The following is a 14,597-nucleotide window of genomic DNA, read 5'->3' as shown; positions in this document are numbered from 1 at the left end:
CGTGCGTGCCCCGCCCACTGCACAGGAACGCGGGAAGGTTGATTTCAGCGAGCTACTGCCTATGAACTTGCCTCGAAAATGCAGAATAATGCTTTTTCTAAGAAATGCCTTCTAATGCCCCACTTTAATTGCATCTTAACCTCAAACCAACTTACTCCAAGCTACCTTCGTCACACAATCCTGAGCAATGCAATTCCAGCCCTGTAGCTTTGCATTCTAACATTATTGTTCTGTGCCTCTTATCCATGTTGCCAAATTTTCGAAAGTATCCCACTCCTCTCCATTGAAACCATACCCAAACAAAACACAGTCTTCCCCTACGTTCCCAAGGCACTAGCCAGTTCGAAAGCTACCCTCCCTTTCTTAACTTAAAGGCCTCTATGTTTGCTCCATTCCGTCCACAGACTGGGTCTTTCCACACTCCCATCTTCCACTTCTCACTAGGTTTTCACACCCAGTCTGGCTGCTGGGAGTTCAGGAACCTTCTCCTTGGCATGAAAAAATGCCGGCCCGTCTCCTTGTTAATTTAATCTATTTTCTGATCAACTGTGAAGAATGTGGTTTTTCCGCTGTTGGCTTAGTTCTAAAGTCTTTCATTTGTAATTAAGCAGCTCTGCACTTTAACTCAGGATGACACGAGAAGGTCATAATTGTCCAACTGTTCTGCCAAAGATAAGTTCAATTCGGGAACGAGCTCCCCTTCTCGGCGCCCCCCCCCCCCTCCAGGAATGGCTATTAATTTGCCACAGCTTCTACAGAATTATCACAAACTTGGCTTCTAACTCCCACACATGCCTCGGGAAGGTTTAACTGTCAGTAAGTTTGGTAACTTAGAAACCTCTTCCTTAACAACTTTGATGAGGAAAGTCATGTGTTCTCGAAGGCTCTCTGCTGGATTATTTTTAACAGTAAAACTTGAGTATGTGCATGCACTTTCTATACCTTTTGGTACTATATAATTATCCATGTTCAGGGGGTGTCATATTCAAGACACCCTGGTCATAAGATAACATGACTGCGAGCTATCTCAGAGAAAAAAACCTCAATTATGACTAATTCCTATAAGCCCACTCATGGCTATTTAGAGATTAACACCTCCTTCAGGTAAAACCGTTCCATCGAACCTGCTTTCATAACCCACTGCCTCCTCCTGAGTGCAGGGACCATCTGTTACACAGAGGGAGCACCAACTCTCCCCAGCATCTATTCCATAGAGAGGGGAAGCTGGGGGGGAACAGGTGTTTGGGGACCTGGGCCAACCATGCCTTTGTACCCACACCTTGGGTCCCGAACTCTGCCCACCCCCCTGGGTCCAGGAAGGCTTGGGCAGTGCCCATCATTAGCCCCGCTCAGCTCATTTCCCCACCTCCGGCCTGGCAGCCACGAAACCACAAAGTGATTTGACAAGATCTAGGTGTAGGCATCCATCAAGCCGTCAGCTGAATAGGCAAGTGGCCTGTTTACTTAAACAGAATAGCTGCACCCCAGAGGCCTGCCAGGAGTCGGGAAACAAACATTCTTCGTAACTGTTTCCAGGGAACTGCCAAAAGGTGCCCATTGCTTAAGATGAATTGCCAAATCAACTGGAAACGAAGAACATTGGACAGGAAAGGCTGAGGCCATATTCCTGCTTTCCAAAGGAGCCCACCTCTCAGCACAGGGTCAGACCACCCCATTTCACTCACAACCCAAATCTAAACCCACAGCAAATGCAGTAAAATACACCCACCCACATACCATCTGCTGATACATACCGAGGATGCATACATTTGAATTGGTCTTTTAAAAATGTTTATCAGTTAATACTATCCCCTGCCAACAACCCCCCCCCACCCCAATCCGCCCCCTGTGAGGCTTTCAAGATGAAAGCACTCAGAGGAATCAACAGGAGATGGTAGTTGGCCTGAGCAGGAGAAAACTTTGGTACCATTCCCAGTTCTACCCCCGACTAAATGATTAGAATGCACTGTCCCACGCAGAGTGCCACGTTTAAAAGGGGGAGTGGAGAAATTGGACCACAAGCCACCAAGTGATCAAAGGTTTGGAAAAGGCAGTGGGGATGGTTGCAAGAGCAACGTGGGGGAGGGGGGAGGTGGAGGAGGAGAGCTCAATTATTTCCAAGTACGGACAGCTCCAAAAGGAAGGAGCTGAGCTGGAACAGCGGAAGCAGGCATTTGGGGGAGGGGCAAGAAAGAACGCCTGGAAAGTGAGAGGTGCCTGGGGGAAAGAGCATGGGTCTGGGGGAGGCTCTGATCCGGTTCCGGTCTCTCCGTGTGCAGGACGTCCTTTGGGCCCTGTGGGTCTGTCCGTGTCCCCCGTCCGCACTGCCCTGCCAGGAGGGTATGGCCCGGCGGTTTCCCAGGCCCCTCGGCTTCCGCGGAGCCCGGGAGCTGTCCCATTCCGGCAACGGTGAGCTGGGCCGGGCTGGCTTTGCCCCGGGAGTTGCCGCTTCTCCCCGGGCCCCGTCCTGTCCCCCGGGGGCGCCACCGGGGCCGAGGCCGGGGAGCCCCCGCCGCGTCCCCAGGCGGCAGGGCGCGCTCACCTGGGCCGCTGCTCCATCCGCCGCCGGCGCCCGGCTCCGTCCCGCTGGTAAACAGCCCGCGTCTCCGGGGCAACGCGCCGGAGGGGGCCACGTGCTTCTGGTCGGTGGGGCCCGGGGGCGCGCGGGTGGGGGGCCTTCTGGCTCCTCTCCCGGGGCCGGGCTGGGGAGCACCGTGGGCTGTGACCTGGGGGCAGGCCCCGGCCCGCTCAGTGACCCCGGTTTGGGGAGAAGCTGCTGGACTGACTGATTTCTGGGCTCCCTCCAGGCTCAGTGGCTGCTTTTAGGGCTTGTGTTGAGTTGGGGCCTCTCGTCCTTGTCTGTTCTCAGTGCAAGCCTTCAACACCGAGTCCGTGACCTCCCTTCCACATCAGCCCCCCACTCCCGGCCGCTGCTGGACCCTTGATATCAACTACATCTGCCCTGCTTTGCCCCTCTTAACCATGACCCCTCTACTTCCAGCAACCCCAGTCACCTCTACCCCATTTGTCTTTCGCAGCCCATTGCCCTCTGCGCTTTCTTGCCGCCCACCAGCCTGCTTCTTCCCTGCCCTGTCCAGCCCACGGTCCTTTACCCATGCCATTCCCTTGCGAGAATCCCCCATGCCCTTGTCCTGCTACCTCTCCCTCCCTCCCACCTGATGAAACTCCATCAGTCTACCTACACCCAGGGGCTGAAGACACCTTGACCAGCCACAGACTTCAGCGTAATTTGCGGAAAGGTGTGGTCTCCAACGTCTCCTGGACTCTTAACCCCACGCAGAAATCCTTCCACTCCCCCTCCCCCCGCCCCCGCCCGTTTAGTTCTGTCTCTTCTCTCCTTCGTGGTTATTTCAAACCTTGTCCTCTCTCCTGAAACCTCTCCCCTCTCCCCTCTCCCCTGCCCCTCCTCCCACGCAGAAGAATCCTCACCTCCCTCTTCAGAGAGAAAGGAGAAACCATCCTATGGAAGCCTTGTTAGTGTTCTGCCATCAGACTACACATTTGCCTGCTTTCCTCCGTCCCTCCTGCTCGGATGGGAGGGTACACGTCCTCTGACTCTGTCCAAGACCTACTGCTCTTCCAAACGGCCCCGAAGCCAGTTGCCTGCCACAGGGCCACACACATACACTCCAGACCTTTGCTCCTGCTGTTCCCGATGCCTGGAAGATTCTTCTTCACCTTCCCCAAACTCTGCCTCCTCCCTTCCTTTGCCTAATGCCCACTTACCCTTCAGATCCCAACTTGATGAATGAAGACTTTCTTCCAAAATGAAATTAAGATAGCTTCAGAAGGAGCCCTTACTGGACTATTATTGTCTGCCAGGCACGGTTCTAGACTCTTAGAATGTGCAGATGGAAGATAATGTTAGTAGATATCCAAGACCAAATTATCAGAGGAAAGAATTAGGATTCATTACCTAGCATTGCGGCCAGATATCTGCTATCTTGTGTATCCCGGACACATGGACACAGGATTGCGATAGGGCATGACTCCATCCGCCAGACAAGATGGTCACAGTTTAGTTGAGGAGGTGTGTCACACGTCCCTAAAGAGTTACAAATGAGATTGTTTTCAATACAGTTTGAGCCAAGAATGGAAGAGCAGGTGCAGGCTGGACGTGGTTATGTGCCACGTGACTGACACTGATAAGAAGGTCTTCGGGCCCCGGGAGGAGGGGATCATTTCGGCAGCGATGTTTCTTCCTGTGTCAGCGAAGCTGCACCTGACCTGTGGGAGCTGCTGCTGGGCACGCCTCCTGCTAGGGTCACCCCCCTGACCCACCCTGGGCATCTGGGGTGGCATCTGAGGCCCCAAGAGGGTGCAGGAGGTGATGGTTTTAGGAGCTGTTGGCTTTGCAGCTCTGTGCTGGTGGTGGCTTATTTCTTGTAAATGATTCTGTCAGAAATATCTAAGCAATGCTCTTCAGGCCTTCGACGCCCACCCAAAAAAGATTAAAGTAGATTCTTCATCAGCTATTTTAATAGCACCTAAGAATTATGCAATCTTTTGGAAAATCAAATTGGCTTCTCCCCCTGCCCCCCGCTGTGTGTGTGTGTGTATATGTGTGTGTCCCCACGTGGGCATGCACTGAAATGGTGCTTATGCCTAGGGTCTGTTTAATATTCAGCAGCAGGTGCCCTTTGCTCCCTGGTGTCAAGTAACGTGCAGTGTGGGGGGGGGAGGCTGGAGGGAAGGAGCCAACCAGCCAATTGCTGTGCCTTCCTGCTCTTTAAAGAGAGAGGTGACTTTGCTACATTTGTCTCCCCTCTTTCTTTAAAGAGCATGTCTTCAAAGGACGAACCTTATAATGCCCCGTCTCGGGCACACGCGCAAAATGGATTCTCAGTAAACATGGCCAGAGGTGCCTGCCTTGCCAGGTTAAATGTGGACTCACCCTCCTTTCCAGCCATGGTTCCCTTACTCCCTGGCTTTCTCCATGGGGTCCAGCCAGCTTGGTCCCCAAATGGGCCTTCAGTCTTTTCATCTTCAGGGTCTTTGCTCATGCCTGCCCTACCCTGCTTCCTTCCTTGAAGTCAATCCAAATTTACTGATCCTTCAAGGCCGCTGTTAAAAAGTCACCTCTTTCATGGAGGCCTTTCCTGACCACCTCCTCCCCACCCCCAAGCCTCATGGGCTTTTGCTGATCCCTTTTGGTCCAGTGGAATGTGCCCAAGATGGCAACATGCACCCTCACCAGGTCAGTTCCTCTGATCTTCAGGGCTGTCTCCCAGAAAGGCATCATTGGCCTCCTTTGCCCAAAAAAACCAACTGACCCTCAGGGTCCTTCAAATTCTTGAGTGGCAGAGCAGTTCCAGAACCCCAGTCTGTCTGATTCCACCCCATACTCCAGAGCCCACCCCCACCCTGACACTCCTACGTGGCGCCTTTACCTGTACCCGCCTATTGTGCTGGTTGTGAGGTGGTAGGCATGGCCCCTGGAGTCCAGGCTTGAGTTCGAATCCCGGCTCCACTACTTGCTAGCTGCAGACCTTGGGTAGCTGATTTCACTTCCCTGCCCCTTGCTTTCTACCTCTATAGAATGTAGGTGGTTAAGAATGGGAGTGTGGCGGGGGTGAAATCAGACGCTACCATCCATAAAAGGTAGAGGTCTTAGCACAGTGCCGGGCACATGGTGAATGCTTGGTGAGCGTTAGTGCTCATTATCGTGTTGGTTTCATCCTCCCGTGTGCCTCTCCTTCAGCTCCTCCTGAGCTCCTCTAGGCTAGGAACGTGCCTGTGTCTGAGTCCCCTGCTTTGCCCACACAGTGCCTGCTTCACAGTAGGCGCTCAGCAAATGAAAGTTAAATGAATTAAGAGACAATGCTGATTCCACAGCTGGCTTTTCCACCGAGGGACCCGGCTGGCTGCCACTTGGTATCCCCCAAGGATATCTGGTTTGAAGTCTAAATGACCTCCCCCAGGGTTGGGCTGAAGGCAAAAGCTTCAGTGTCTCAGCAGCTTGTCCCCAAAGAGCAGCTGGCCTCTTTTTGAACTAGCAGCTTCCAGATTTTGGAGTCTATACCCAGTGTATTATTCTGCCCTCGATCCCATTAGACGTGTTGATTGAGACCCTAGATAATGTTCAAGCAGAACGGGGACCGGGTGCATGCTCTGGTAGAGAGGCCAAGAGGCTGGCACAGTTACTATGCATCCTGTTGCCTCAGCTTCCCAAGAGGCCCTGCAAGAGGGAAGTTTCTAGATAACGAAATCTACCTCTTGAAGGACAGCAGGTTTCTATTGTTTCCCCATATTGTTGGAAAACATCCATAAATGTCGTGCCTCCTTCCCCGTCTTCTTAAGCAGAACATAGAAAACATGGTACCTCACCTTGGCTACAGTTGATCAAGTGCTTTCGACCTCAGGAACTTGTTGAATCTTGCTGGCAATCCGTGGGGGGTCAGGCTCATTGTCTCCACCTCACAGGTGATGAAGCGAAGGCTCAGGGACCTTAAATGGCTCTCCCAGGAGGTGGTGGTGCCCTGCTCCAACCCTCTTCTCTGACAGAGAATCTGGAGTTATTTGCCCTGCACCTTGGCAATCTCCTACACGATGCAGCCTTTTCTTGACGACTTGAAGTCAACGACCACTCCAGGCGCAACGGCGTTTTTGTAGCTAGAACCATCTGCCCCTATACTCAGTGGCCCCAGGTTCATAGGCTTGGTCTGTTACTATTTTCATCACTCCTGTGTCTCCCTTGCCTGCCTCCTAACAGCCTCCACGATAACTCCCTTCCTGTTCAACCGCTGCGTCTGAGAAAAGGAGGCTGACCCCTTGCTGGGATCGTGTCTCAAATAAGAGCGCTTGTGGGGGTACCTGGGTGGCTCAGTCGTTAAGCGTCTGCCTTCGGCTCAGGTCATGATCCCAGAGTCCTGGGTTCGAGCCCCGCATCGGGCTCCCTGCTCGGCGGGAAGCCTGCTTCTCCCTCTCCCGCTCCCCCTGCTTGTGTTCCTGCTCTTGCTATCTCTCTCTCTGTCAAATAAATAAATACAATCTTTAAGAGCGCTTGTGGCATCTGATCAGATGCTCGGGCCATTTTGGTTTTGTTTTCTTAGCGGTGTTTTGGATAGGTAGAGCTCCCGGCGCAATGCCCCGCAGGGAAGCAGGAGAACAGCTCAGGGTTCGGGATGCCTCCTTTGGCGCCCACACACCTGGGGCGAGTCCTGGCTCCGTCACTTTGCAGGGCAAAATACCCAATCCCCGCCAGGCTCTGTTCTCCCATCTAGAAACTGGGGTTGATCATCTAGGCCACATGGGGACTATTGGAAGAGGACTTAGGGAGATAATCCACAAACCCTGCTTAGCCCATGCTGGCCCTCGGTAGCGTATATTTTTGTCTCTATTTCTGTAACTCGAAACATGATCGGACTCTGATCATTCATGCATTCCTTCATTCATTCCTCAGATATGTATTTATTTCCCATCTCTCCGTGCCTGGCTTTCTTATCTGCACAATGAGGGTGATAGCAGTACTTCTCCAGCCGGGAGCCGTGGGGACTCACTGTGAGGTGCTCAGAAGCCTCGCAGGGTGTAGAAATGTGACACGCCACCAGTACGAGTGTGTGTCAGGCCCTGCATGTGCCGGTAGGCACTGGGAATAAAGAGGTGAACGAAATAGCGTGATCTTTGACCTACGGAGCTCACGGGTTCTTCCCTCCTTATTTTCTCCGCGGGGACAAAAGCCAAGCAACGTTTCAGCGTTGTCTGTGTCAGATGAATTGATGGGTCTGAGAGCATTGCTCGCAGAGACCTGCCAACCCGCCGCTGCCACGCTAGAAGCTGACCCTAGAGTCCATGCCATGCTCCCCACCTCCCCCTCCCCACGCTCTTGCCCTTCCTCACGTCCCTGGGCCGCCAGCCCTGTGATCTTGCTTTCAGTTCAGCACAATCCAAAGCACCCGCAAAGGATCAGTCAGAGGAGAGAACCGTGCCCGTCTTGCCTAAGTCATAGCCTTGAGGCCAGTGCCTGTGAAAATGCTCTGTCACCCTCGAAAAGCCACATGGGCAAGAGGTCTAGGCAGGGACCTGGTGAGGGGGAAAGAGCGCCGAATTTGGAGGTTGGGACCAGAGGTTATGTCCCGGTCCTGCCGCTTGGTAGCTGTGTGTCCCTTCTCTCTGAGCCTTGATTTCCTCAACTGCCAAACAAGAAAGTGATAGGCTCTACCTGTCCGGTTGTATGAGGAGCAAATAGGAGTGGAATACAAATTTAAGGTAATTCAAGGTCCCCTCAAACTCCTCCTTTTAGAGGTGAGTTCACTGCTTATCAGTCTACATGGGCTTAGATTGGCCTCCCTGGACACAGACTCTGAGACAGGAAGTGCATTCTCGGGAGGCTCCCAGGAGAGACACCTGTCGGGAAGTGAACAGAGCAAGATTGGAGAGAGGGAGAAGCTGACACACAGAGGGAGAAGCTGACAGAAAGGGAGAAGCTGGCACACAGAGGGAGAAGCTGACACACAGAAGGGGAAGCTGACACACAGAGGGAGAAGCTGACAGAGAGGGAGAAGCTGACACACAGAGGGAGAAGCTGGCACACAGAGGGAGAAACTGACACACAGAGGAAGAAGCTGACAGTGAGAAGCTGGCACACAGAGGGAGAAGCTGGCATGCAGAGGGAGAAGCTGACAGGGAGAAGCTGGCACACAGAAGGAGAAGCTGACACTCAGAGGGAGAAGCTGACAGAGAAGGAGAAGCTGACACTCAGAGGGAGAAGCTGGCACACAGAGGGAGAAGCTGATACTCACAGGAAGAAGCTGGTGCACAGAGGAGGAGCTGACACAGAGAGGAGAAGCTGACACTCAGAGGGAGAAGCTGACACACAGAGGGAGAAGCTGACACTCAGAAGGAGAAGCTGACACTCAGAGGGAAAACCTGACACAGAGGGAGAAGTTGGCACACAGAGGGAGAAGCTGGTGCACAGAGAAAGAAGCTGGCACACAGAGGGAGAAGCTGACTCACAGAGGGAGAAGCTGACGCACAGAGGGAGAAGCTGACAGAGGGAGAAGCTGGCACACAGAGGGAGAAACTGACAGAGAGGGAGAAGCTGGCGCACAGAGGAGGAGCTGGCTCACAGAGAGACACTGATTTCATTACCAGTAACGCACCCAGGTCCCTTTCTTTGTCTCTCCAAAGCTTCATCACCTGCTCATTTACAAGACGTGTGTGCCTTCTTCTTGGACTACGCCATCACATGGTTATTTTTGCAGACTCAGAAGAGGAAAGGGAGCCAGCCTGTAGAGATGGAACCTAATTTAAAAATCTCCCTGTGGCCCGTGGAAGGGAGGCTGGCTGGGACCAGGCCTGGTCAGGGCGGAGCCTTACAACCTCCACCGGAATCTGGCCAGAGAGGGGCAGAAGTAGCAAAGACGCCTGATGAACGGGCCCGGGGCTCTGCACAGGACGCTCATTTTGAAGTTTTCCTGGGAAACTTTGTCACAGGGAGTAAATCTAGCCAAAGCTCTGTGCCTGCCAAATTCTCCAGGCTCAACAGAGCTATTGTTCATACTCCAAGTCCTGCTGTTATCAGATTTAGCCTGATTTCTGATGGGCTGCCTCAAGACCACTTGCATTTAGAGAGAGCTGTTGCCGGAACAGGGGGCGCTCCTTGGGATGATGGGGGACCCTGAGCCCTCCTCTGTTTTCCTGTGAGAAGCGAGCCACATATGAGGACCCTTAGCGTTGCAGTAATAACAAGAGGGCTGCGTTTCGCTGTCAAAGCATTTTACAGTATCGAGCAGCTTTACCTGCACTGTTTCCGTTGGTTCCCCCATGTCTGTGAAGCTGAGGGCTCTGTGGGTTCAAGGAAGCTGTTCTGACTCTTGTTTCCATCTCTAAAGCAATAGCAGAGCCTCTCTGTTTGTGAGGGTTAAATCATGGAATACCTGTGAGGACCTTAAAGAAAACAGCACTTGGCATTGAGTAACTTCTTAATAAATGTTCGAAATTACTGATAGGTATTTTGGACTCACTTGACAGGAGGGGAAGCCGAGATTCAGAGGGGCTAAGCTCCTGAATGAGATACCTGATACCAAGGAAGGAAGACATGGGCAGGGGGCCCACCGTGCAAGTGGGGCTAGACTTCCTGGAGTGGGATTTCCATCACAGACCCCCTGGATGCCTTTAAACTTGGAAACAGAGGAAACACTGACTCCTCAAAAGAAACAAAGAAAGAGATGAAGGGATGTTGCCAGAAAAAGAAAAGAAACACTTGCACTTTTCAGAAACAACTGAGCCCTTCGTATCTTTATATTTAGGTCTAAATACCAGAAGGGGTATCATATTCAGACATAATTAGGTTTGAAAAAGATCCCTTTGCTCTGAGCCTTGCGTTGTGATTGGGGTTTTGCACCCACATGGCCTCATCTCATTTTGGTCATTTTCAGGCTGGCAGACCCTTCATGAGCAGAGTAAGGTGTGATCACGGTGCCTCCAGCCCCCTGGTGTCCTCAGGAATGAAGGCCTTTGGGGTTCTCGTGGTCTTTGCCTCCTGCCGTAAGTAGTACGAGCCGGAGCCAGGCTCCAGGGCGCTGTCCTCCTGTCTGGGTGTCTGTGTCTTGGGGCAGCCCCTCCTGACGTGGCATCGGGTGAGGGGAAGACCAGGTGTCACTCAAAGAGAATCGGGAGTGGGACAGGCTTCCACCAAAGTCCTCCTCCTTCTGTTTCTTCTACAAAATGGGTTGGTCCCAGCATTGGGACCTCACAAAACTTCGAGAAAATCAAAGCTTGCTAACCATTTGCTAAGAAAAAGGGCCTTGACTACTGTTTAACCACACCCCCCCTTCGGGAGCCTTTTTTTTCCCTCCCCTTCGGTTGCCTTTGTTTAATGTCACGTAGATTCCAGAACAAAAACGTAGACATATATCGAGCTAATTTAGGGACAATTAATTCTCATCAGAAAGGCTCTCTTATGGTGACTTATGGAATAATGGATAATTATAAGTCATTGCTACCAGGAGATCAGATAACACACCTCTGCCCGGTGAGAAAGAACTTACTAGCAAACCGTGTTGGGTTTGTTGGAAAACTCTTTGACTCTGATGAGTTTGATTAGTAGAGATTTCTCCAGATCCATTTTTCCTCTGTTTCAAGCTGTGTAGCTTTAAGTCAAAATGTCAAAAATGCAGCACCCATTTTCCCGTTAGTCCGTAGTGGAATTTACAGTTTTCAAGATCATGGGGGGCAGGGCATAGGCAGGGAGGACCACTTCTGTAGCCCCCATGGTGGGCCCTCCACGAGACCAGAGTCTTCACTCTCTTGAGGGACTGCTGGAACAGCAGCAACCACCCCCAGCTTCCCCACCCCCTCTGAGGTGCTTGAGAACAACAAAACCACAGTTTAACCTGGGGAGTCTCCTCGTGAACATGTCCCAAACTCCTCTGTCTCTGGGTTTCTTCCTCAAGTTCACGTTGCTATGTTACTTTATTGCAAAATTAACATATGCGGGTAAGGGCGCCTGGTGGCTCAGTCGTTCAGCGTCTGCCTTCGGCTCAGGTCGTCGTCCCGGGGTCCTGGGATCGAGCCCCGCATCGGGCTCCTTGCTCGGCGGGGAGCCTGCTTCTCCCTCTCCCTCTCCCCCTGCTTGTGCTCTCTCTCTCTCCGTCTCTGACAAGTGAATAAATAAAATCTTTTAAAAATAAATAAATAAATAAATTTCTTTGCTGGGACAGCTGGGTGGCTCAGTCGTTCAGCGTCTGCCTTCGGCTCAGGTCATGATCCCGGGGTCCTGGGATCGAGTCCTGCATAGGGATCCTTGCTCGGCGGGGAGCCTGCTTCTCCCTCTCCCTCTCCCTCTCCCCCTGCTTGTGCCCTCTCTCTCTCCCTCTCTGACAAGTGAATAAATAAAATCTTTTAAAAATAAATAAATAAATAAATAAATTTCTTTGCTGGGACAGCTGGGTGGCTCAGTCGTTAAGCGTCTGCCTTTGGCTCAGGTCATGATCCCAGGGTCCTGGGATCGAGTCCCACATTGGGCTCCCTGCTCATCGGGTAGCCTGCTTCTCCCTATCCCACTCCCCCTGCTTGTGTTCCCTCTCTCGCTGTGTCTCTCTCTGTCAAATAAATAAATAAAATCTTTAAAAAAAAAACAACAAAAAAACATATGCGGGTAATTAAAAAAGTAAAATAAGTGAACAGGACAAGATAAAGCCACTTTGCATCCTTCCCAAACCCTAGTCCTTTTCCTACACCCAGATGTAACCACTTTAAGAGTTTCATAGATACACTTCTAGGCTTTTCCACACATACATTTCAACCATTTTAATAGAAAAGTAATACATGGTCATTGTGGAAAAAAAAAAGTCAAACAGCATAAAAGTATATAAATGGTGTCTATCTTCTTCTCCACCTACTTCCTCAATCCCACTGCCCGGAGACATTGCTATTAAAAGTAGATGTTTTCAAGACACCATTTAGTTATTCTCCCTCTGTCAGTGGATATGTGGGTGGTGTTCAATTTTTTGATACCACAAGGGATGCGCTGCAGCAAACATCCCTGTGTGTATGTATGTGTGTGTGTGTGTATATATATTCTTCCCCCACTTCCATAAACATTCTGTAGAAGTAAAAATTCCCGGGCCCATGTATATTTGCCATAAAAAAATAGATTGAGGGCATCTTTTCTGCCTCTTGAGTGTTTTGTTTCTCCTGTGAGATTATAAATGCCTGATGATATTTGTAGGAATTGGCATATTGCTGGTTTTGAACCATTCCCATTAATGTTGCATCAGACCCAAGGGTGTTTCTGCCAGGATGGTGGTTTTTCACTTGGGGAGGGGGAAGACATGGTGGACAGTAATGTCCCGAACATCGTGGAAGCTGGGTTCTCATCCTGGGCTAGCAAGAAACTGGCTATGGGACACGGTGTTCTGATCCTATTACTTTCCCCCATGAAAGGGGCTGATGATCCCAGCCATGCCCATGTCTGCGGGCATGTTTTGGGGTGGGTGGGTGGGGTGTCTCCTGATGTCCCGGATGTAAGCGCTCTAGGTACGGGTCTCCGGGCTGACATTGTTCTCACTACCCCGTGTCTTCTTTCTTATGTTCTGGCCGGCAGTGGTGGCCCCTGCCCACAGCAGGTTCTGGTTTCAGAAGTTGGTCAAACACATCACGGGGCGGAGCGCCTTCTTCTCATATTATGGATACGGCTGCTACTGTGGCCTTGGGGGCAAAGACACCCCCGTGGATGACACTGACAGGTGAGTGCTGAGGCGCCAGGCCTGCTTTCCTTTGATTTGCACTGAGACCCGGGCCCGAGGGTGAGGCAGGGTGTTAGGACTCTCGCATTGCGAGTGACAGGAGCCCATTGGTGGTTTGCTGCTCGGTAGCCACCATCTCGAAATTCTTGTGTCCGAACAACGTGCTCCAACCTCCCATGTTGCACCAGGCCTCGAAAATCATCCAGTGAGTCCTGCTCAGAGCCGCAGAACCGTCTTCAATTCTCAAACGTCACGGCAGACGTGATCTTCGCTCAGCAACCCAGTTTTTAGGATTAGACCACAACAAGGCTGCCCTGCTGTCTCCCGGGCCTAATTCCACATTCCGGGAGAGAGAATCCCAGTGGCCCAGTTTGGAGAAGTTGTCCATCTGGGCAAAGCCACATGGCCCAACGTGGCTGCCAGGCCTACTCTTCAGCGTGGGGGTGGGGAGCGTGAGTCCCCAGAAGAAGTGGGGGTTGGCGTGACGTGGCGAGGGCATGGGGAGGTAGGAAACAGGATAGTTTGCACATCATTCATTTGAAGAAATAAGAAACAAGGTGTTTCTCGCCACTTTTAACCTCGCATGCATAAATATGTTCCTGCAGCAGGGCCGGAAATGTCACTCCTGGAGCTTGAGTCCTCGGGGCTGGGCTCCTGAGAGCATGGAATATTCCAGCTGGAGGGATCCCTGAGCCCTACAGGGGCACTGACACTGATGGAACCCCATGATGTGCCGAGCACTGGGATCGGTGATGGGCACACGGGGCCTAACTTAATCCTTATGTCCGGTGGCCAAGGCAGTGGTCCCATCCCCAGGTGACAGGCAGCAGCTGTGAGGACCCCCTAAACCACCGTAGCAAAGCCTAAAGACACACCAGCCCCTGAGTGAACAAGAATTTGCCTGTTTCCAAATCCGGGCCCTTTGCCCCTCTGTTCCTCACCTTCCAAGCCCGAAGGCCGATGACAATTTTAACACCATGAGACAGAGATGACAAACAGCAAAGAGCCAGCTCAGAGGCAGGATGGCGAGAGGAAGGACTGAAGCATCTGGCCCAGAGCATTTGCTTTTCTGTGTCTTAAAATCCCGTCCCCTGTCCATCCCAGCTGCTTTCTCTTCTTGGTGTTCTCCCTTCCCGCCCTGGGTCACTCTGAGCACCGTGAGAACAAGGACTGAAGGACTATGGGTGTTTTTGTTTTTTTTTTTTAAAGATTTTATTTATTTATATGACAGAGAGAGACAGCGAGAACAGGAACACAAGCAGGGGGAGTGGGAGAGGGAGAAGCAGGCTTCCCGCTGAGCAGGGAGCCCGATGTGGGACTCGATCCCAGGACCCTGGGATCATGACCTGAGCCGAAGGCAGACGCTTAACGACTGAGCCACCCAGG

General features: G+C 51.9%; 1 protein-coding gene across 1 annotated transcript in view; it reads left to right on the top strand.

Moving 5' to 3' along the window:
* The first annotated feature begins 2,251 nt into the window (after positions 1-2,251).
* The window catches only part of PLA2G2C (phospholipase A2 group IIC), a 22,010-nt gene continuing 9,664 nt past the window's right edge, over positions 2,252-14,597 (top strand). The window contains 4 exon segments of the mRNA XM_031021197.2: positions 2,252-2,409; positions 13,070-13,211; positions 13,562-13,580; positions 13,669-13,680. Of these exon segments, the coding sequence (XP_030877057.1) occupies positions 2,343-2,409; positions 13,070-13,211; positions 13,562-13,580; positions 13,669-13,680 (240 nt within the window). The 5' untranslated portion in view covers positions 2,252-2,342.

Source organism: Leptonychotes weddellii, chromosome 4 (genome assembly GCF_054177405.1).
Source record: "Leptonychotes weddellii isolate Sample4059 chromosome 4, ASM5417740v2, whole genome shotgun sequence".
NCBI lineage: Eukaryota > Metazoa > Chordata > Mammalia > Carnivora > Phocidae > Leptonychotes > Leptonychotes weddellii.
This window is presented reverse-complemented; position numbering and strand designations above follow the sequence as displayed.